We start from the raw sequence: 22,744 nt of genomic DNA, 5'->3' as shown, positions 1-22,744 counted from the left end.
ATCTGTTTATCTCTCCTTTTAGGCACTGCAGACCAGTACAGTGGACTGTCTGAAAAAGATCTCGGCCTGTCGATTTATCGAATGCACCATTTGCATATCTTTGTAGTGCATCCATCTGCCTGTGGACTGTTCTGTGCAGGTATTAGCTCAGAAAATCAATGTTGCCATGGTTGGACGTATGTAGTGCCTACCTTGGCGCGTGTTAGGGAGTTTGGCTCACAGCTCCCATATGGATCCTATTTACATGAGTCCTGTCGACAGAGACTCTCCTGTCAGTTCTTCAATCTTTGTAAAGTTAAAGCGCACAAACACGTTTCTCGGCGCATCCCTCTGGAGTGGGCTGGTTTGCCCTCCACCTCGATGGTCATCCCGCCTGCCTGTTTCATCCGTCCACAGCCGTGCGCGCCTGACTGCGTGTTTGTTTATGAAAGCGTACGCCCAGATAAAACAGAATATGACACGGTTATGAATACCAATTTTTGCTAATCAATTACATTTTAAATATCAAATATAGGGGATCATTGACGTGTTTGCTCTTGAAAGTTGAACCGCCTAATAAGTTCTGATGTTCCAGAATAGTTGTGAGTAGATGTGGAGAATAGTGATTTTTTTTTTTAAAATCTTATTTATTATATTATATAATATATATATATATATATATATAATACAGCCACATATAAATATATAAACAGTGTGTGAATGGACCTTACAATAGACATACTGTATATTTTTCTAGTAAATACTGGCCAACTTTTCTCCTAACAACCAGCTTGGCTGGTTGCTCAAAGCTAATTGCTAAAGAAATCCAATGATTACGCTGCGCAGCAGTTTAAAACATCCATGAAAGTGCGAGCACTTATTGGGGAGGAAAAAACTCACGCTACCTCCATCCATTCTGTTTCTAATACAAATCAAACACAGTGAGCTTTCCTTCACCATTTGTCTTTCTTTCTGTTCCTCTTTGCATAGCCCATCCATTACTTTCACATGAAATATGAAAAGGCAATATCCTCTCTGTGTTTGTACTGAAGCGTAATGCGATTGTGTTGTCATTTATAGGAAATAATCGCAAACCTCTCTTTCATTTTCCAGTTCAAATAACCATGAAAAATTAGCCTTCAATGTCAGGGAGGACAACAAAGGGATGCAAACAGACTATTGCTTCACCACCTCGCTTGACATTTCTCCTTAATAGGAAAACGTGTGGTTGTTTCTATCGTTCCTTTTCAATCCCTCCCTTTTTCTAACCTCATCTTTTCCCTAATTAAAAAGTTGTACACTCAGATATTTATAATTCTTTCCCGTGTCTTAATTCAGGGTTGGAGGGTTAGAAAACTCTGGTCCCCTGCTCATTAGCATCCCTGCCCGTCAGCCAATGGCTACTGCAGGAGAAAGATGTCGCCAGACAAACACTATGGGGCCTAGGTCGCCGTGACTACCGTCCAGCAGCCTGATAGATAAATAATTCAAGAGCTATCAGACTCCCTGGCAGCGAAGCAGTCCCAAGAACACACACTTATAGGACACAGCTTGTAAAAGCCTTTCTAACTGATCAGCATTTAGCCGTTACAAATGATGTACAACCAGATGTCTCTACAAGACCCCACACAATTAGCAGTAGTCAGAGGATCCTTTTAATTTAGAGAATTTTTTATTTTCAGCGTGAGCAGCAAAGTAATGGTAATTGCTTTCTGTATTACTGCCATTAAAGGCTTAATAGGCAGGTTGTTTTCCACTGTAATTATGTACAAAATAATCAACCAACTTTGCAGTGCAATTATTGAAGATGCATTTAACCAAGTTTTTTTTTTTTTTTTTTTTGCTCACAACAATAGGTATTAAGAAAGAGAACACAACTGAATATCCACTTACGTATGTATGTGTGAATATCAAGCACGTTTATGAGGTTATGACTCAATCCACAGTGTCTCCCTAAAAGCCTGATACAGTAGATCCACTTCACTATCCTCCACATGAGGCTCACGTGGAGCTGGAGCCAAAACCAGGTGACGTACGGCGAAGGGTGGTGAGAACCCGCCCGTGCACGGCTGAGAACATGCAAACTCGGGTCCCAATCCTGAGGCAACAGTGTTAGCCACTACTCTGCCGTGCGGCCCCAGAGAGAGACACACTTAAGGTCAGCACCTTTGTCTGGGTTATGAGGTCCAGTATTTCTCTTTTAAGACCCTGTGCTCTGCTCGTTCCTGTTTAAAGTGAAACTAAACTTAAATGAAACTAAATCACATGACCAGATGTCTAATGACTTCATGGTATGGTTTGTAATGCAAACGCAACGGCTAATGAAAAAGGCTCATCTCATGCAATCGGCTGCTGCTTTATTCAGTTCTTGCAATTTATTAATTTATTATGACATCATTCTGGCAGCATTATTGACATTATCTATTTATTTATTTATTTATTTATCTGATTACGGGCACACCTTAAAATATTAATTACAAAGTAGACTGAGCCAGATGATGAGATGTAACGCACCGACTCAACCGCCACTGGAAATACGTACGCTTCTAATCTCAGCGGTGCATCCAAACTGCATTAATCTGGGTTTAATCACTATGCCAAATTGCTTTAAGCTTTCAATTTTACCTGAGATTTAAAAATGACTCATAATGACACTTGACAAAGCAGGCCTACACAGTTCAGCCTGCACGAGGGCTTCTTTTGTTTTTACTGTGAAGTTTATTCAAATGACTGCTTCTGCCACTCGTTTAGTCGAGTGTAGCCTCTCACTGGGGTGAATTTGCTCTCTTTCAAACCGCAGTTTGATTAGCGTTTGTCGATAAAAGACGGAACAGAGTGACATAGCGCTGTAGATGTATTACGTAAGTAAGTACAGCAGCGAGATGCAGTCTTTGTCTTTGAAAGCTCCTGGAGGGCTGCAACTGTGCTGCCCAGTGTGCCGCTCTCCAGAGAAAGAGATCTGGAGTGATTATACTGCCGCTCGGTTATCTTTGGCTCAGCCACGGGAGAGAGGAAGAGCACGAGACAGAAAAGGAGAAATGGAACTGATGATGCGGTTGAAACCCCGGGGCCACCTACCCACCACGCCCTGGTACTAGTACTAACTGATTTGTGACAGGTGATCAGTTCTAAGGGAGGAAACAGCGGCAGACACTGGTAGGTAGGTGTTACCTGACAGGCACACGTGACCCTGACTGAATCGGTTATGAATCACCTCATATCATCGTGAGCACATGTCTGAACACTCCTCGTCTTGCCGCCGTCAGATCTGATAAGGAAATAAACAAACATTTATACGGATGCTTGTGACCACATTCCTGCGCTGCATCCTCAGGACGGATTACAGACCACCTCCTCAGCTGAACTGCACTTTTTAATATTGATCATCATAGGATTAGGATTATTTGACTCTCTCTGTCACTCACACAGACACAGTTAGACTTGTTTTGGCAAACATCAGGACATCAGCGTGTATGTGAACAAAGATCTCATGTCAAGTGGTCACAATAGACACATTTTAATGCCAGGCATGAAGCGGCGTAATTAGTGCTATCGACATGCGATCACATCCCGGAGAATGTGTTGATGCGCGTTAGTATGGAACATTATGAGAACACAACATCACATTATTTAATAGAAGTTCAGCTTTTACGAGACGCTGTTTAAATGAGCTGCGGACAGCAGACGCAGCATTTGTAAAATCTCCTCTTGGGTTTAATGCCGACTGTCGGTGTCGGGGATAAATAACCTCTGCCCTGAGGAGACCGAGTGTGCTGCTAAATTGGATCATGCTATATCACATTTTGCATTTCTATTGTATGTATGACTGTGGTTGTTAGTGTTGCTGTTGTTTTTTTAATGGCTGCTGTTATTGTCCTTGCTGCAGCAGACTCGTCTCACTCATTAGCCAGAGGTTGTAGAGTTAGGGGTGAAAGCCCAATAAGGTACAGAATTAATTATTCATCTCAGCGGTGGGTGTTTGGGTGCTGCTGTGGGGCCTAAAGCAGGGACTCTAACTAACAGAGGTCTGTCTCTAGAGGACTGCTGGAATAAACAATTGAAAAAAAAATGTTGTGCTGTAGGAGTCAGTTATCACGAGAAGGCAAACACTAATCACCAAAGTAATCATTAAAACAAGCTGCCTACAACAATAGGCCTCTCTGTGGATTTATGGTTCCTCCCCTGTGTACTGATCCAACATCCTGAAGCTCCATCATGTCCTCACTCTAGATCCTAGATCCTGGCTCGTGAATGGGCCCAAATACAGCCCCCTCCTTTCCGTTCAGTCATGGCTTATGTTGACTCCAGCCAGGACCAGCGGCCTCCTGAGGAGGCTGTGATAAGAATTCATTTCTTCCTATTATGTGGTCTTGTCCACTGCCTCAGTTCATCAGTTCAGTGCAACCAAGTCAATGAAAGGGCCTGTAATGAAGCAATCAGATGCAGCCTGGTTCTCTGGGCCCGGCACTCCATCCGTGGCTCCCAGACCCTCGCTCCCAGTGCAGGGTGTGGTGGTGGTGGTGGTGGTGAGGGGAGAATGGACAGACTGCACGTATGCATTAATTCAAGACCTGGCCTTTCATATACTGGAAGATAAGCTGCTCTCACACCAGGTCTGCCGTCTCCTGTGGGTTCACGGAATCATCCAGTTTCAGAGAGCCCCAATAGTTTTTTATCAGGCTTCAGTGTTTCCACTAAACCGGGCGGCCAAGTTTCTGTGGGATTCTACGCTCATGTTGCCAGTAACAGTGGCTTGATGGAGATCTCTTCCTTTATCTCCCTCTATCACTATCTAACCTTTTCACTTCATTGTCTCCAGTGCCATCCCTTTCTTCCTCCACCTCTTAACATCTCTTCAACATGTGGAAACTATTATGGGGAGTTATGGGATTGTCTTGTGATGCTGTGAAAGTTTCATTTCAAATTAAAAAGGGCCCTTTTGACCTCCCTAATATTGTTGTCTCTCCCTTCAGGGGACGGACATAGTTGGCGTTAGCCTCCTTTCCTGATCTACCTACAAACACACGCACACAAACGACTATATATATATACATATACATACATATATATACGTATATATATGTATATATATATATAAAGCAGCGACCTACGGAAAACAAAAAGCAGCTTTACATTATTTTAGGTAAAGAGCAACAACAAATAACGCTTGATAACAAAAGGGTTAGGGTCCAAATCCCAGACTTCATTTACACTCTCTCCAAAAACCTCCACAGTTCACCTCCTGCCAGTTTTGGCAGAAAGACCCCGCAGCTGGATTCTACCTGACAAGAGCTCCTTAACAAGCAGCAGTCATTAACCTCAGGAGCAGGCAGCTGCCATGTGATGTAGTGCACTCGGCCTGCCGCAGAAGGGCCCTATTGATCCCAGACATACTTGGTGCCTTCCTGGATGTTTATAATCAATATGCAAATGGCCCGCGGCATTGATTCAATATTAATTTTCAATTAGAGAATTCTCAGGGGTCCTGAGGGGTCAATACAGAACCATTCAGAGCAAAGGCTTGAGCAAGTTGCAGGCATTGACGTTCCTTTACCCAAGACAACTTACTTACTGTTTATTTAGCCTGCCCTGCTGTAAGACCCGATTAAGGCTTCGGATAATAGGCAGAGAGACAGATGGGCCTTTCTGCACTTCTGCAACACCCTTTACATAAACTGGATTCTGCTCTAAAGGGCTTGTCCCAACTAATAAGTCATCATCTCACACTTAGTTTTGTTTCGTATTTTTTTGTCGAGTCGGCTCGGGCACGAGGGTTTCAAGTATGAAGGGGAAATCTGGGTTTGACTGATTTATAATTGGCTTCCCACCTATAAGGTGAGAGCTAAGTGCCAAGTGCTCACATTATACACGCCTAAATACAGCACTGTTCCCACGTATAGGTGTTACTGATTAAATATACAACTACATCTTTAGTGTTTTTTTTCTTTGTGATTTTTACCATTTGACGTTGTTTTAGCTGCTTTTATGTTCTGTTAGGTGTCTTTGAGTATTCAGAAAGTGCTTGAAAATAAAATGTATTATTATTATTATTGTTATTACATTAATGCACTGAAGTGATGCCCGTGCTGTACGGGACAAACATTTGTCAGAAATGAACTGAAAGCAACTGTAGTCTTCATGTCGTGCTCGATGAATGAAATGGAATTTACTGAAAACGTGTTAAAAAAACATGGAGGGCGGGGCTTGGCGATCAGAATAACATGTCGTCGAGTACTGCACTGTCACGCTACACTTTCTCCTTTGTTCACTGACAGTAATTGTGAAGTGAAATGCAGAAAACCCTGTTTGATTCATAACATATGGAGATGAGATAATTGAATGAGGTAATGAATTCCAGGTAAGATTATTTTTACTTTATAACCTAAAACAATAGCATTGATTTATAAGCCGGCTATTATTTATGTACAGACAGCGCGTCTATCCGACGAAGCTGCGGTTTGTTACTTGGCTCCGACTCACTGGCATCGTCTTTGTTGTAACTGTCAAGACAATCAGGGTTTTGTGGCTGTGGATACACACTACACACGGGCTTTTTTTCACCACATGATCAACACTGCACATAATGCACACTTAAGGTTGGAATGATGACATAACTCTGGATTGAACAACCGAACCAGCACGGTTATTAAACTGACATTGCCTGCATTGCAAGCCAATGACATTTCAACCTTTTGTTCAACTTTCCTGAACAAAGAATCGTCTTTTAAGAAGAACAAGTTGTGACATTGTGTGTTTGAATGTGTCGAGTTACTTGGTCATATTTTTATATAACATAGTGTGAATGGACCAGGCCAGAGTGCAGCCTTACAGCCGTGTTAATTCACGCGCTAGTACAGAGGCAGTGTGAGAAAATTGCTCCGAGTACAACAGAGATAACCTGGTTGGACTATTTGCGGCGCTTTCCCTGTAGATGCACTGCCTGAGGTAATTGGTTTAGGGATAACATTAATTACCACATTGCTCATTAATGAATGAAGCCTTTATTGGTTCCATTGATCACCAGGACCTGTTCGCCATCATCCTAAGCAATGGTGGATGTAACAAGCTTACATATTGGCATATCAATTAATGTAATCAATTTCTGTCAAGCAGTTACCGTTCCCCGCTTCGACCCCGCCCCCGTGCAATCGCCCCGTCTTTCTCTCCGATCATGTGTCTGGAAGACTGGAACAAAAAGCCCACGTCAAACTTTATTTCGACATGTTCTAATTGTTCCTTAAACGGGGGTTTCACGGTGGATTGATGTGGCCGACGTAAACATGTCGGCTTAATCTATTGACTACTAGTAAGACAAGTCCAGCGGATTCAAAGACCTGCAATCACGCACAGGAGGTGCAGCATTCATACACTTCTGAGAGAAAGGCAGTGAAGCCGTAATTCACGTTGAATACTTTAGAATAAATAAAAAGAATTATCCAGGCCTGAGACCTGATGGTTAGTCGGTCTACACTTTAATTTACATTTACGGGGACTTTAACTTTAATCTACTCAGTGTGGGAAATCCCTTCTTAGTTTCAGACTTCCCTTTTTATATAAGATCAATGTGCCTTTTGTCAAGTCATTGATTATAACTTGGAATCCTCTGTGTCATGCACGCTTAACTTAACTTAAGGCGAATGACTTCAAATACAAGGCTGCTGTGCCCTGGTATAACATGGTGAAATTGGTAGAACATCAGGGATGAATAAGGGAGCAGGGTGTGATAACTGAGAGCACACCATGACAAAGTGGAGGGATTTACCGTTGGGCCCGCAGCACTTCATTTGCTTAATAACAGATCATTCTATAAGAAAGTGGCTGCTCTGAGGGGGATATCACCCAACGAGGATGTCTCACTTGCAGAAATCCTATTTGAAGACAACACCTTCTGAGCGCTCATCCTCCGCCACGCCTAAGAAGATCAACGCGCATGACAGGCCCCGTTAATATGACGCCCCGTGTAACTTTGCTCCTTCTACTTTTCCTTACCAACAGGAACAAAACTGATAGCCCGGAACGAGGGGACAGACAACGCGTCGCAGAGGAAGACGTGTCTTGCATTGCGTCACCTGGAGCCACATCGGTGCGTTTAGCAAGGCTCAGGAAGGGAGTGTTGGTGCATGTTGGACCCGATCACGCTGTGACGACCGTAAAAGGGGCGACCTCGTGCCTTCTGAGTCTCACTTCGATTTCATTACATGTACAATTCACAAACCAAAAACCTAAATCTGCTTTTTCAGACTTCGCTTCACAATTCAGCATCAGTCTCCGCCCCCACTCCGCTGCACATGTTGAACAGAAACTGTTTATCGAGCGCACATCCTCGCGCAGCCGGGATTCATTCTTGAATGCACTGTATGGAACGTGCCTCTGACGACTTCCAGTGCAATTTATCTGAAGGTCACGGAGAACGGGAGGACGCGACGCGCCTGCCGGACGGTGCGATGTGCAGACGCGCAGGCAGTTAGTCGGACACCCCTCACTCTGATGATGCAGGACCTCCTGAAGGCCCCCTGTCCCCAGAGCAACGCACAAGTGGGCTGAGCAATTAACAATTTCATGCTGATTGCCTGAAGCATGTTTTGCTATGCCATAAAGATAATAGCATGAAGGGTGCAGTGGCAGCAGCCCCCACTCCCCTGGTGATCCTCTATTGCTTCCATCTCTCAATTCTCTCCTGTGCAATTCACATGTTGGAATGGCACTCTGCCTGCTTGCTTTATTAAAGACAATCTCCCTGCTTAGAGGACGCATTTAAGGGGAAAAAAATATATAAAGATGACTCCCTGAAGAGTAAACAGGGATGATTATTAAAGGGAAGGAGAAAACTAGAGTCTTGGTCTCCCACTGGCTTCTTGATTTGAAAGTCTAATTTGGCAACTGCACACAACAGGCGTGCAGGTAGACAAAACAAACAGGTTCCATCTCCCCAGACAAACAGAGCATGCTCAGAGAGGCTGCTGGTGACAGCGCTCATCTTCTTCATTCTCCCCACCGCGGCACGACCGTGCATCTCACTGCTGTGCAACAGGAAAACCCGTGTCGCACTGAACCTGTAATTCATCCACACAGGTGAGCATATGAAGGGGTAACAGACGCTGGAGTAACTCTAACTTTTACCCTCATTTACATTAGCAATGGGGCATGTGTGTGTGTGTGTGTGTGCACACTCAGCTAAAATGCTCACGCTGTCCCTGAAAAGATAATAAGACCTGAATAAGATTTTTTTCCACAACCGTGAATATTTATTTGTCGAGCGAATGGCCCGAAATGACGAGGTCTTCTGAAAAGCACAGTCCATTTATAGACGACACACTGTAATAAAGTGCATTGTGCACGAAGACAAACAGATACACCCACTCCGCTGAAAACCTCCGCTGTCATTACTAATGTGTGGACAACACTGACTGTCCTCTGCCTGGTGAATTCACAGAACACATGCACTGCCTCATGTTTGAGCTGGAGTGCTGCCTTGATGCCACTAATGATGGCCCTTTGTTAATGGATGCAGATTTTATTAATGCAATGTCTCTGCAGATCGTGGAAAGAGGGAAATGTAGAAATGTGTGGTGGTGTAAAATGAACAGAATTACACTGTCTCTGACTATCATCACTATCACCTTCAGTTCACTTAGGGCCTATAATCGCAGAGGCAAATGGCCCCTGGACAAAATGTGCATTTTTGTGAAAATTTTGGAGAAGAATAATTTATTGATTAAAACACTCGTAAATGACTGACTGCATTACGTGTGACAGTCTCACTATTCAGGCAGAAACACTATTAACACTCTGCCCCCGGGGTCATTGTTTTTACTATGTGAAAACAAACCCTTAAGACATAAGGAGGAGCTGTGGACAAAGGGCTGCAGCACCAGCCCCCTCTGCCCCTGTGGCCCGCCCTCTGTGACCCCCCCACCATCTCCCATCTCCCAGGCTTCAGACTGCCCTTCCACCCTCTGCTATGTGTGAAAGTACATCTGGCACACTGACAGCTTTAACACCTAAAGTGAACATGGACGCATCACAGGCCCCATATTGTTTATGATATGGAGCCTGTCATTCATTTGCATTCTTAAGTGGTAAACACACACACACACACACACGCACACTTACCATGCAACAGGAAAACCACGCTTTTGCATTAATTTATATGAAAAGTGTCAACCCCAAACCCCAGACACACCAACAACACACACACACACCCATAAAAATTGCAGTCACATCCCCCAGCTAGAAGGGGATGATAATTGTGGACGGCCAATAAATTACTGCTGCCTCCACATCAATTATAAGCATCACGTCTGGCAATGAGGAAAATGAGATCTTGTGACAAATTTCATGAGGCTTGGCTGCCCAGCAGCCTTTCTTAACATGCTACAGATAGCAATCCCTTATCTAGCCTCTGTAATGGGGAGCTACGGATAGAGAGATGGAGCTGCAGCCATTTAATTAAAAAGCTGGGGGTAGGGGGTGGAGAGGTGTAATTCATTGAAAAGGCACAGGAAGGAGACAAAGCCTTTGTCTCCAATACATATTTTGCTCAATATTGTCACTCATCTGAGGCCAAGCTTGTATCTCCTCTGACAGCAATTCTGGAGATTTTTCTTCCTGTCTTTGTGCTCATCTCGACTATATTCCTCTGTTTCTCTCCCTCTTCTATTCTTGTTTTTTTATATTTCCCAGGAGTCCACTGTTTTCTCCGTTGGGACAGCTCCAGCGTTTTTTACGAATGACTGCGGTGGACAGACAGTGGCACTGAATGAAATGGCCCTTGCACCTAATTGTATTCCCACCTGGGGAAAGCAGGCAAGGGCGGAGGCTTCAAGAGCACCGCAATGAGGATTTATGGCAGAGGGGGAGACGGCAAAATAAAACACCAAAAGGGATGGCTCTTAAATCTCATTCCCAGTGCAATATTCATTGTAGTTGCAATCGCGTGTGCTGATAGAGCACTGAAAAAACGACTGCTGTGTTCAAATTATGGCTGTACTCTCTACTAATATTTACCATCATTAGAAAATCATTAGAAAACCATCATAAAACCTGGGATTATGACCAGAGCATTAAACACAATGATTATTCGGTGTGTTCCTTCCCGCTTTGCCTTGGAAATGAGATTTGCTCTGCGGCGGCTATGTGGGGGAAAAGTACGAATATTTTTCATAATTACTGTAACATTTGAAAAACATTGGCGTGCATGAATTAATATAACATTACGCTGTTGTGTTCGTCTGCCCAAAAGCGACGTTTTCAACGAGGCATTGCATGAAATAACATGAACGCATTTTCAGTGGAAATAATGCCAATATTGGACCAGACTATAACCTCATGAGAGTTTACCTGTCACATGTGCAGCCCAGACTGACTAACAGCATGCACAAAAAGGATGTTTGCATCACGGTGGGGTGACATGAGATGAAGGACAAAAGCCGCGGCGTGGTGAAACCACAAACCATTAACTAGAAAAAGAAATGGATTTAGGACAACAAATAAACATGTGTATGTCTTCCACTGTACTCAGATGTGCTGCTCTATTTGAAAAAAAGGGCAGGGCCAATAGTGTCAGAGTTGAGTCTTTACTTTTTGGGATTTCTCGGCAGCCCCATTATCAAGAGCAGCCATCAGCACAAAGATAAAAGATCCTAATGGAGCTGGCCCTGGTGGAGATGAAAGGTGCAGAGATGGCACACTGTTATGAATCTCTAATGCAGCCCATGTTTCTAAGGTAATGACTAACTCTCAGGCCTCTTTCACGGGCTTCCCTTCTCACGGCCCGAGCGATAAAGGTGTCCTATTCCTTGTCATTAAGCAGAATGCACTCTGATCATCCTGTGGCCCTCGGCCTCATTGGTTCTAAAAATCACCCTGAAAACGCACACAGACTGGTGCATTTCGGTGTCTACTCTGATTCAATCTGAAAACACGGTTTAGTGGCACTCCTCAAATAAGCCGTCATCTCTGTGATAACGACGCGACGTGACGTGGTGAATCTTCGTACCTCCAGACGCCAAGAGAATGCTCATTTCAGATGCAGCGACGACGATGAACGACATATTCTTTTTGGGTCAGGATGAGCAGGAGGCTAATGTAAGAGCAACTCCTTGTAAAGCTTTTCAGAGTAATTGAACTGACACTTATGAGAAACCAATGCTCTTTTGAATGCATTAGTTGGCAGATCTTCATGCTTTTGTCCCTTAAACTTTGCCAACGAAAGGATGACGGCCTTTGAACAACAGGGAGAGGTGAAAATACACAGTGAGAGAAGAGAGCAAGTCTTCCCTCCACAGTCCCTTTCACAGAACCTAATGGATTGTGAGCACTTAATGCATTAATCAATCAATATCTCTCACTGTACATCAACAACGCGACCAAGTTATGAATGACCTCTGCAACAAAAAAGGACACTTTAATGCACACAAGATTGCTCCTAGGTTAGTAACTTGGGCCCGGTTTTTATCACGCATGATTACACCTTCACAAGGCACAAGGCCATTAACAGTGCACTAAATACACTCAACTTAGCTGTTATACAATTTGCACATGGATCTGTGGGAGGTGGTGAGTGAGGGGCTGTGAGCGAGGTCTTCCTGCAGAGTGTTTACCTGCTAACTGCTGTTGTTTGCAGCTTATTCCTCGAGATGCATGGGAAACATTTGGAAATGTGTCATGCTTTATACTCAATCATACCACTCTCTGTGATACATGTGTTCCTCTTATGCATTAGAGGCAACCAACTATAGGGAGCAGCCTTGGTCACTAAGCAACATATGAACTCTGTGCACACACTGTGGAAGTTAAAGGAGGATCGTGGCTGTGTGGCTCAAACACTGCAATCCCCATCTTCAGATAAAATAATATGAAACTCTCAGGAATCATTAAGAGCACTGGTGTACACGCCAGTGGTTCCCCAATTAAATTTATTTTCAGTGTTTGTAGGCTGATGGTGACACATGACAAGAAAAACAACTTGAAAACATCAGTCATTCAGTTATTATTTGATGATTCCAGACGTGTATTTTCATGACTACAAATCATTCATTGCACATTTGCAAGGCCTTCTGGCAAGACTGTCTGAACTCATGCAGCAATCAATTTCAATAATTTCTCATTAAAAGATTTGATTTTTAAAAACTGATAACAAGAAAATATGAAAATTCTTCCCAAGGCAAAAATGTGGGGAAAAAAAAAAAAAGTAAGACATAAAATTAAAGAGAAAACAGAAAAACGTGTATTTCCTTCTCTATCTTTTTCCTTTGAATAGCGTCGGGCAGATAGCAGGACATGGTGAGATACTATGGCCCCATTCAGACCTGGTATTAACATCCGTCCTGACCGGTCACATGCTGACAGAGCCACACTGGACGCAGCTAATGTGTCCTGAATGCGTCTTTAGCTCCCACAACAACAAAAAACCCCATTCAGAGCAATGTGAATATCACATTTTTGCTCCTGAGATGATAGTAGTGTGTATTTACAAAATTTACATACAGCCTGCAGATGTGACGCATTCAGGAGCCATGTCTGTGTCAGGAGCGAACAGTCGGACTTAACTTGTGACTGGATCTCTCAGGACAGATGTTTATAGCGAGTCTGAATGGGCCCCACGGGGTAGAAAGAGCGTGTGAGGTTGAGGTGATCGTGATGGGGGTACCTTTCTGAATCCCTTCCTGAGCATTGGTGGAGTGTGGAAGTGAAGCGTGGAGACAGAGTGGAACGGACAGCAGCCGACTGCAGAAATCCAGAGAAACCAAGAGCCCAGAACAAGAGCGCGAGCTAATGCTATTGTGGTCAATGCACAATGGCTCCCACAAAGTGACTGCAGAGGGCCCTTAAACAAAGAAGGCATTTCCATTCACTCGTCCCCATCCAATTAGATTCTTTTGCCCAGTTTAACATGACAAAAACAGAGGCCATTTTTCCTAATTCTGGCTGCCACACTGGCCTCTGTGCCACCTTAAATGGAGTAAGCCTCCGAGTGCTGGCCTGTGTGTTAGGACTGTCAGCGACTTGTGACATGGATTCAAACACAAACACTGTGTTCTCCGTCCTGCATCTGACACACAAACACGTCGCCTTTCTCAGCGTTCCCGAGTGCTCGAAATATTCAACATATAGACGAGAGAAAGGCATTTCCACAAAAAGACCGGCCATCAACAAATAAGGTTGCTGGGGTTTTTTTTCCATGAAGAGAATTTGCTTTTGTGAGGTTTACATTTCATAAACGTGTTTTCCACTGCAGGAGATCACTCTTAATTTTAGAATACAGCAAACAACATGGCTTTACGTTCAATCACAACTCAGCATATGCTTCCGGTAACAGACAGTAACAAGAAAAGTGTCTTAAATGTGTTTTTTTAGTTGACAGATAACGGTAGAAGCATGTGGTTTCGTGTTGAACCATGATAATAACCCTTTTACTTAGTTTCATACCACACCATCTCTTTCTGTGTGTATGTTTCATATACACAAATATAATAACCTAAAAGTGCATGTGCTTCCATCTTGATGGTGTAACACAGCAGAATTGGCTGGATATGCTCCGCTGTGAGCTTACAGAGCTGGTAGCATGAACGTCGACCGTTGCTTCAGGGTGAGGTGATGGGAAAATAAATCAAAAAAGGATGCACAAATGAATGCATGAAAACGTAGGACCATAAAAGTGACAGCTGACAGACACAACATCTATGTCAGTGACAACAGGATTTTAAAACTCTACAGTGAACTGTGTTAGGTAATGAGTAGCTTTCTTAAAGCAGTCACTTGCACAGGAAGGAAGAAATTAAACAAAAATAAACAATTGTGTTGTCTGTGAAAATGATACTGATACAAAAATGTGTTTGGTCATAGCAACAAACAATATTCAGTGTTTACAGAGTTACAAGTGGCTGCTTAGTCACAGTTCCTCAGTTAAATATAATCTATAAATATACTCAACTAAGCTCCTTTGCTTCAAATGGACAAATATTTCAATGCGGCAGAGCAGCATTTCCAACTGTAAGACCCGGGTCTACACTGGACCGGGAGGTAAGAACGTCCAAGACGGTCACAAACCAAACACTTTCCAGACTTTCTTTCTTAATGAGATCATTACTCACCACAACTGTCTCTCTGTGCATCAGATTTAATGTAAAATCCCACAGAATTGGATTGTAAGTATCAGTCATCAGCAGCAGCGGCGCGATCATTTGTTTCTGTCTGTCGCTTATATCCAGCGACGGAGGTGACAGCGGTGAGATATTTGTGCTTTCCAATATTTATCAGTGACATTGAACATACAGAGGAGCCTCCATCCCACATTATATTTCTGTGTGTTCACCAAACTTCTCCATTTCTCTTCATCCACCCTCGCCTCGCCCTCCTCAGGTGGTGTAGAGCAGATCAATGACTGCTGTTCACGCCCACAGGTAAAGGTTAGAAAGGTTCGCTGCTGAATTATTTCTGCACTTCCATCAGCCTGGCTGCTTTCAGCTGAGAGCGGACTTTTTTGCTAATGCAGTTGAAATATAAATGCATATGTGTGTGTGTGTGTGTTTCATGTCAATCCATCCACGTATCGCTAAGATCCTCCAGCACGGCCACACTGAGGGGACCGGGCCTCTGCTGCCTTACTGCATGGCCTTTTGTTCACTGTTGGTACAGTTTCAGTTACACTAATGTTATCATTATTATTATTATTATTATTGTTGTTACAATTTATAATGTATTATCATTAGTAGCCTAAATTGTACGAGTCTTTTTGTAAAGAATGTTTTGTTCACACACACACACAGCTCACAACTCATGTGTTGGAGAGTGGATAATGAAACATGGCTGTTTTCATCCAGCCACTCCTGCAGAGTGTGAGGGCATCATGCTGCTGGATGGGGCATCCTTTACTCTGTTGTTTTGTTTTGTTGTCAGCGCGCCCAATCGTCTCTGCTGGAGTCAGGGTGAACATATCCATAGCACAGATCGCGCCCTTTGATCCACCAGCTCTCGCTGGGGGTTACAAACAGCCGTAAAAAAAAATGGCTGGATAAAACTTTCCTCGCCTCGACTCAATAGTTCCCAAACTTTACCCCATAGCTTCGTCTCTGATGTTGCCTGTGGTAAAATTGAGCAGCCTAATTCTGACAGCGAGCAGCACTGTTCATCCAATACCAAAACACAGTAACAAATGAAGCAATCTGAGCACTCAACAATTTATTGGGTTTAGTTCCTAGACTACCTGGCAAACACTTGCAATCAATATCATGGATGAGAACATGTTGTATTTGAGATGATAATGTGCACCTCAGGGAGAGAGTGAAGTAAGCCGTATGCAGAAAACCTATAATAAAACACTCCAACTACTATGACGACTACATAGAACTAGTTATGTAAAGACAAACCAGAGAAAGTTTTCTTATTTAACAACACGTTAAAGAAAATGTGCAGATTATTGTCGTAGACAATGAAACAAAGTAGATTTGATAATGAGACACAAACTGGCTCTTTCTAATTATAACGTTTAAAGAGTCAGTCGAAGTCTGACGGTTCTCGTTCAAAAACCATATTCTTTCATAAGAAAGTTCTGCTTTCTTTCACATTTCATATACGTCAGTCATTAAAGAGCAGAGCCTCTTAAATGGACTTCTCTTTCACTCCATGCACCTGTATGGAAGTGACACAACTGCTGCTATAATTAAACCCATCACAGCCATTGTGTCTTTGTCACCTAATCTTTTCTCTCCTCCACTGTCTGTGTCCATCTGCAACCGCAGACTTCCCGCCCTCAGCTCTGACTGACAGCCCCTACGGTGGTTGTGGTCACTCCACGTGAGTGACATGAGGGGCAGAGGGGCTACTTCATTACCTCCTGCCCCCTCTGAGCTCCTCCTGATCCTACAGAACCAGTACCTCACACCACCGATCGCCACCTCTGCTCTAATATCCAGTGGCCTGAAAATAGAACTCATTAACACGTTTAGTAAGTACAAATGAGATGACTGTCTCCTGATGGACTGTCTATCTTTTGGATCAGCTTTCAAGGAGAGTGTGTGGTAATGACAAGAGAGAGGGAAACCAATATTATAATGTGCTTCTGAAAAAGTGCTTGATGACAGGGAGAGCCTCTCGCACCCACACACGGCCCGACTCCCAGTGCGGACACCTATGTGTGTGAGTGAGTTTGAAAAATTAAAATCCATTGCTTATCGACACCCATGTGCTATAAGTGTCAGCAGAATCTCACGCGGGGGCCAAAAAAACAGGAATTCAGCAGGACCAGTCTCCTTTTGAGAGGCGGTTGTTTTTGCCATCACTGCATTTATTACTTTTCTGATTATTTCTCTTTGTCTCACGCTACAAACGCTTTGATGTTTGCTGCTTCTCTTCTCTTCTGTGGCATTCAGATATTCAGACACAACCCACCTTCCAGCCTGAGGACAAAGCTACCAGTATTTACAGAAGGAGGGTTCAGTCAGGAGGTAGTAACAATCTGGACACCAGACGTTTTTATTCACAGCCTATCTGAGAACAGAGTGGCTGCTTTCAGGTCAATTTGCTGTTGCGGGATGAGCCAGCGGAGGAATTCTGAAGCAGGGGCAAGAGAGGGAAAGAAAAATCTCGCATGTGTCAGAGCAACAAGGTCAAATGAATGCCGATACACAAGTGGAAAATCTATAAAGCCATCATTTTGGCTTTTTAATAAACGTCGAGTCTTTTGTAATATTTTCAAAATGAAAAGTAATACATTTATGAATTTCCTGGCACGTTCTGTGGACAGCAAACAATTTCCTATGCTGCTTTGATGCCCTTCGGACAAGGATTAGCAGGCAGGCGACTGACGGAAGCCTGACTGAGCTGTGGGCCCTCTGGGGCCCTGCTCATCCAGGCCTGCATGGTCCTCATCCTCATATCCACTCTGCATCACCAAGGCAATAACAGCCTTTATTAAAAGCGCATTGCAGCAGTGTCTGTCTATGCAACTTACTTTCAGATTGGCCATAATGTGGCATGTAGAATGGCTCTGATGGTTAGGGGCTACAATATCCTGTTTTGGAAAAGGTTTACTTTGCATTTTAACAAGCATGAATAAAAGAGGACATTCCAGAGATGGCTACCGTCTGTTTTGCTTTTGCCTGTGGGGGGCAAGAGCGAGAGCTTTGGCCTTTGCATGCCATCGGAGCGTGACCCGGCTCACCTCTGCGTTTACCTGGCTTTGACAGCTTTAGCTTTAGCTTAGCCGTCGGACATACAGATAACTTAAACATGATAGCAGGGCACGGTAAAGCCATGTCAGTGTGGACACATCATTGGATCCCAATGTGAGCTGCATGTTGTTAATGGAAATCCTGAAATATACGTGGGTTTTCACTGTTTGCTCCATTTTTCCCTGTCACAGTCCATTTTCCAGCTTTTTCAGATTGTCTCAAGAATTATGCATGAGGCAGGCGGGGAGAGGGAGGGACGTGGGGAGGGAAGAGAAATGCCTCTGTTGTCAGGACAGGCCTTGCTATTAGGTGTGTGACCCTGAAAGTGCACCCCTTTTAGCAAAACAGGCCATGGATCTCATATTGGATACCACTATTATGCAGTCATTTGTATGCATCCATTCGTCTCATTTGCATTTAATAATGCACACAGCTCCCCCTGCCCAGTTTCTCAAACTGGTCATTAAAAGTAATGCTGATCTAAACGGGGGGCTTAAGTTCCACTTACAAGCTCTCACGGTATGGTGGATGAAACAACTGCAGAGTCAAAGTGAGATGACCCCTCCCCAGAATCCTCAGGTCAGAAACAGACAGGAGACAATGACGTGTGGCTGCCCAGGCGGATGCGGCCCCGGCCCCAGCCCCGGCCCCAGCTACAGCCCCATCTACAGCCCCAGCTACAGCCCCAGCTACAGCCCCAGCCCCAGCCTTCTCCAGCGTCAAGGCTCACAGACAGGGATTTCCTCCCGCGATGAGAGCCAAGCCGTCACAGCCCAGCGATCAAGGGCCTGCCATCTGTGACTGAGGCAGATTTACAGCAGGCGCTAATCCACGCTGTCAGCCACATTTATTCGCCGTCCCTGCCGTACATATAAACATACACTCATATGCCACGGGCCATCCACCTTTCTTTAGGGGCAGGATTCAATTCCATTCTATGCTCAGAAAATTGACTTGAGTTGATTAAATGTTGAGAAATGAGAAACCTCAATGTGTCACTGAGTTGAATGCCCTGGTGAACATCACTCACACAAAACAGGGTCATCATACACTCAAGTGTCACACTAACGCATGCACCCGCTCCTAAAACTTGTTCCCCCCACTTGCTTTACAATGACAGTCACAGTCAGGAGACAGCAGACATCAGTAAACCCTAAACTTGACATTAACGTGACACCAGGTATTACTTCTCTTCTGTAACCTCTAAAATGTATTTTATCTGTTCTCACAGGTGAACATTTCCTCATCAATCGACACGCAGATGTTCTTTTTTCCTTTTGTGTGTGCGTGTGTGCCGCCTAGTGACGCAGTGTCGTTTCTTAAAGCTATAAAAGCCAGAACTGGTGCAGAATCTGTGACGGTTCAAGTCCAGATTCTAATGGCATGTCTACACACAGGGGGCAGCTGTGTGGTTCCCTCCGAGGCCTCCTCTCCTTCCCCAAAGATAAAGGGTTAAAGAAGACAAATGGAGGCGGAGCAACAGAGCAACATGCCTAAGCAGCACATTCTCTGTATGAGCAAGAATTAAAACAATGCAGGTCTGTTATCCCTGTGTTAGTCTAATTGGAAAGAAACCTCATTTCTGCTGCCCTTGCTCTTCTCGGACTTCCAGCCCAGAGGAGATGTGTGGCTTCAAATCCCCCCAGTCTATGTTTGCTGCATCATCATAAGGACCATTAATATTAATAGCAATATAAAGTGTAAAACATACACTTTAATATCAGGGGCCGAATATACCACTATATTACAATTACAAGTCAGAAAGGTCTCAGTTAGCAAATGATCAAAGACATGTGGAAAATAAAGAGATTCTCGGAATGTTTATTCATAAATAATGTTGTGCTACTGTGTGATTACAAGCCACAGTTCTATAGTTGTGAGTCTTAAGGGGGAAAAGCAGGTTTTCCTTGTGTTTGGGGTCTGGGAGAAGTGAACCACTCGCAGGACCACAGAACAGCAGCAGGCAAAGGAATTACTGTCTAGGTGACCCAGAAATCCAGGGGCAACTTTGTGTTAACAAGCCAGTGAATGTTCCCCCACTTTGGCAACTCTGCCTCGACCACAGAAAAGAGCCGTGTGCCGCAGAAGAACCAGCAAAGAGGAAATCAAACATTACAAAGAGTGACAGAATGGTTGAGCAGCCCTACTGCAAGGGAGGGGCTTTGAGGAGGACTGATGCAACTGATGCTGCTGACGTTTGAGGTGTGGAAAGGCAATGTCAATCTTAATGATTAAATGAAGAGGTATGCTGTATTAATAAGGTAATTAGGTCACGATTCTCTGCCAACTATTCACTTTTTTATTTGACTAAAACTAACTCTTTTATTTGACTCAATGCGAAAGCTAAAAAAAATGGCATGGTGTTGGATTCAAGGTACGACTGAGACCATAATTATATAATGAAAATACAAATAAATAAAAACAGGTTTGAGGCTTGACATGAATTTGTAGGCATTTATACATGTCTACAAATGTATCTACCAAATGAAGGACAGCAATAAAGGAGCATTAACAACAGTCTCAATAATGAAGCATCATCATCATCATCATCATCATCATCACAAGCTGACTGAGCTGTGTAATGTGTAATGGTACTGCCCACACACTGAAAGGGCCTATTATCTAACACATGGGTTGGATTCCTCACTGTGGCACACACACACACACACACACACACACATCGGCATGTAGCATAAAAAACAAACAGCAGATAAACACATTTATTTGCAAACAGCACAACATCTCCTCCGGTCTGAACACACAAAAGTAAATTCCCCAACCCTTTTAACCTAAATGGTCCTTCCTCTCTCGCCGTTGCATGTTCGTTTGTCCACTGTACTGTAGTCATTAACATATTTGGAGTGCAGCGAGCAGAAAGCTTAATTGCCCCTAATTGCTCAGCTAAATATGTTCTCTAATGATTTGCTTCAGATCTGTGACTGCCTTCTGCGCAATTTCCCGGCCGCTGGGTTCATTATCCCTGCCTCCTTGGAACAAAGCATCTTCACAGGCTGGCCTTTTCCCCCTACATAACACAGACAGCGAGTATGTGTGCGAGGGAAGTAATGGCTCCCTCTTGGAAGGGCACACAATAGAGCCCCTTTGTCAGGGCACAGGAGTTAAAGTGATTAGAAAACCAAATCTCTGCTAAGAAACAGTGTTAATTGACCACAGCTCACTCTTTCTAATTAGTCAATAATAAATGGGCAGTCAATGCACTTTGTTTCAAACATGCTACTGTTGTTGTAGCCGCGTCTGTTTTCTGCTGCTGCTGCTGCTGCTGCTGTTGTTGTTGTTGCAGCTGCTGTTGGCTGTTTAGCTCCTCCTCTTTTGGCCTTAATGCTCTGTGTCAATATGTCTTTAATGGCCAAAAAAGACAACCTTTGTTAACAGGAAATGCTTTTTTTCCCTAATTGTGACTTTGTTCCTCTCATCAACCACCATCTTTGTTTTGAACCACTACAACAACAACAAACAAACAAACACTAAACCCTACTTAAAATGATGGCGTTGTGATCTAAACACAAACGATAGTGTCTAACGTTAATTCAGTAGACAATAACACGGCAAACGTGAGGGGGGAAAGAAGAAAGTCCAGCTGCGATTGTGAACTTTGACAGCTCTCAGAAAACACGTGAGCAAAGATGGAAAGAACAAAACACAAAGACACTGAAATGGGGCCGGTTCTGACCGGTTCTGACCTGTGTCTGACGAAGGGCATTTGCGAATGGTGAAGATGGAGCTCAGGTCCTCCTCCTCCTCGGGCAGACCCTTCTGCAGGCGCTGTAGCTTCCTGAGGCTCTCGCTGCGCTGGTGCTTCATGGAGCGCACATGCTGGATCAGGTTGAGCTTGGCCTTGGTCGAGTAGTTACACAGCACACAATGGTAGTAGCAGGCATCACCCTCCACCGCGTTTTCGTGCTGCTGCAGGTGCTGTGGGAGGGGATGGAGAGAGAGAGAGAGAGAGAGAGAGAGAAGGAGAGACAGAGAGCAAGAGAGAGAGAAATGAACACAGAGACAAAGAGAAAAAGAGAGAGAAAGGTTATTGTGGATGGCATATAGCTGGGCTCGGCACTACTGAGTCACTTTCACTCACACTGTTGGCAAATGAACAAATCAATTCCCAATCTCAGACCAGTTGTTTAACATCCAGACCTCTTCCACTTCAGGACGACTGTTTGGACTGCACACTTTGCCCGCGCAAGTGTCTGTATCAGCGGACTAAAAAGGACAGGAGAGGCCTGGGAGGCATGCAAATCTCAGGGGCCCAAGGGCGGGGGTGGGGGGGGGAACACATCAGCCACCCTTCAGAAGCTGAGGGTCTACAGCCTCACAGACGGAAGGGAGCATTGATCCCCTTCACTCAACAGAAGCCTCCCGTCTCTGAAAAGGAAACTCCAAACATCTGCCTGTTTCACGCATGGGATACTAAATATTGATCACGGCGAGTTAAATCCTCGCTCTCTCTCACACAGAAAGAGAGGCGAAGTCCGCCGGTGGTGAGGCAGGAAGGGGACTTAGTACATTCTGTGAGAAAGTGGAACATTCCGCAACAGGAGGACAACGTTCCAAGGACAGTAAATCAGCGGCGG

The 22,744-nt window shown here is 44.1% G+C and overlaps 2 protein-coding genes across 5 annotated transcripts in view; one reads left to right on the top strand and one right to left on the bottom strand.

Annotated features, from left to right (window-relative positions):
• The window catches only part of swap70a (switching B cell complex subunit SWAP70a), a 924,354-nt gene that overhangs the window by 462,487 nt on the left and 439,123 nt on the right, over positions 1 to 22,744 (top strand). The window lies entirely within an intron of this gene.
• Positions 1 to 22,744, bottom strand: part of zfhx3b (zinc finger homeobox 3b) — a 184,220-nt gene that overhangs the window by 27,568 nt on the left and 133,908 nt on the right. For all 4 annotated transcript variants that reach the window (XM_044029743.1, XM_044029740.1, XM_044029741.1 and 1 more), the window contains one exon: positions 21,854 to 22,085. In XM_044029743.1, the coding sequence (XP_043885678.1) occupies positions 21,854 to 22,085 (232 nt within the window). The remainder of the gene's footprint in view (positions 1 to 21,853; positions 22,086 to 22,744) is intronic.

Source organism: Solea senegalensis, linkage group LG7, assembly GCF_019176455.1.
Source record: "Solea senegalensis isolate Sse05_10M linkage group LG7, IFAPA_SoseM_1, whole genome shotgun sequence".
NCBI lineage: Eukaryota > Metazoa > Chordata > Actinopteri > Pleuronectiformes > Soleidae > Solea > Solea senegalensis.
Note: the sequence above shows the minus strand (reverse complement) of the source record. Positions and strands in the feature narration are given on the sequence as shown.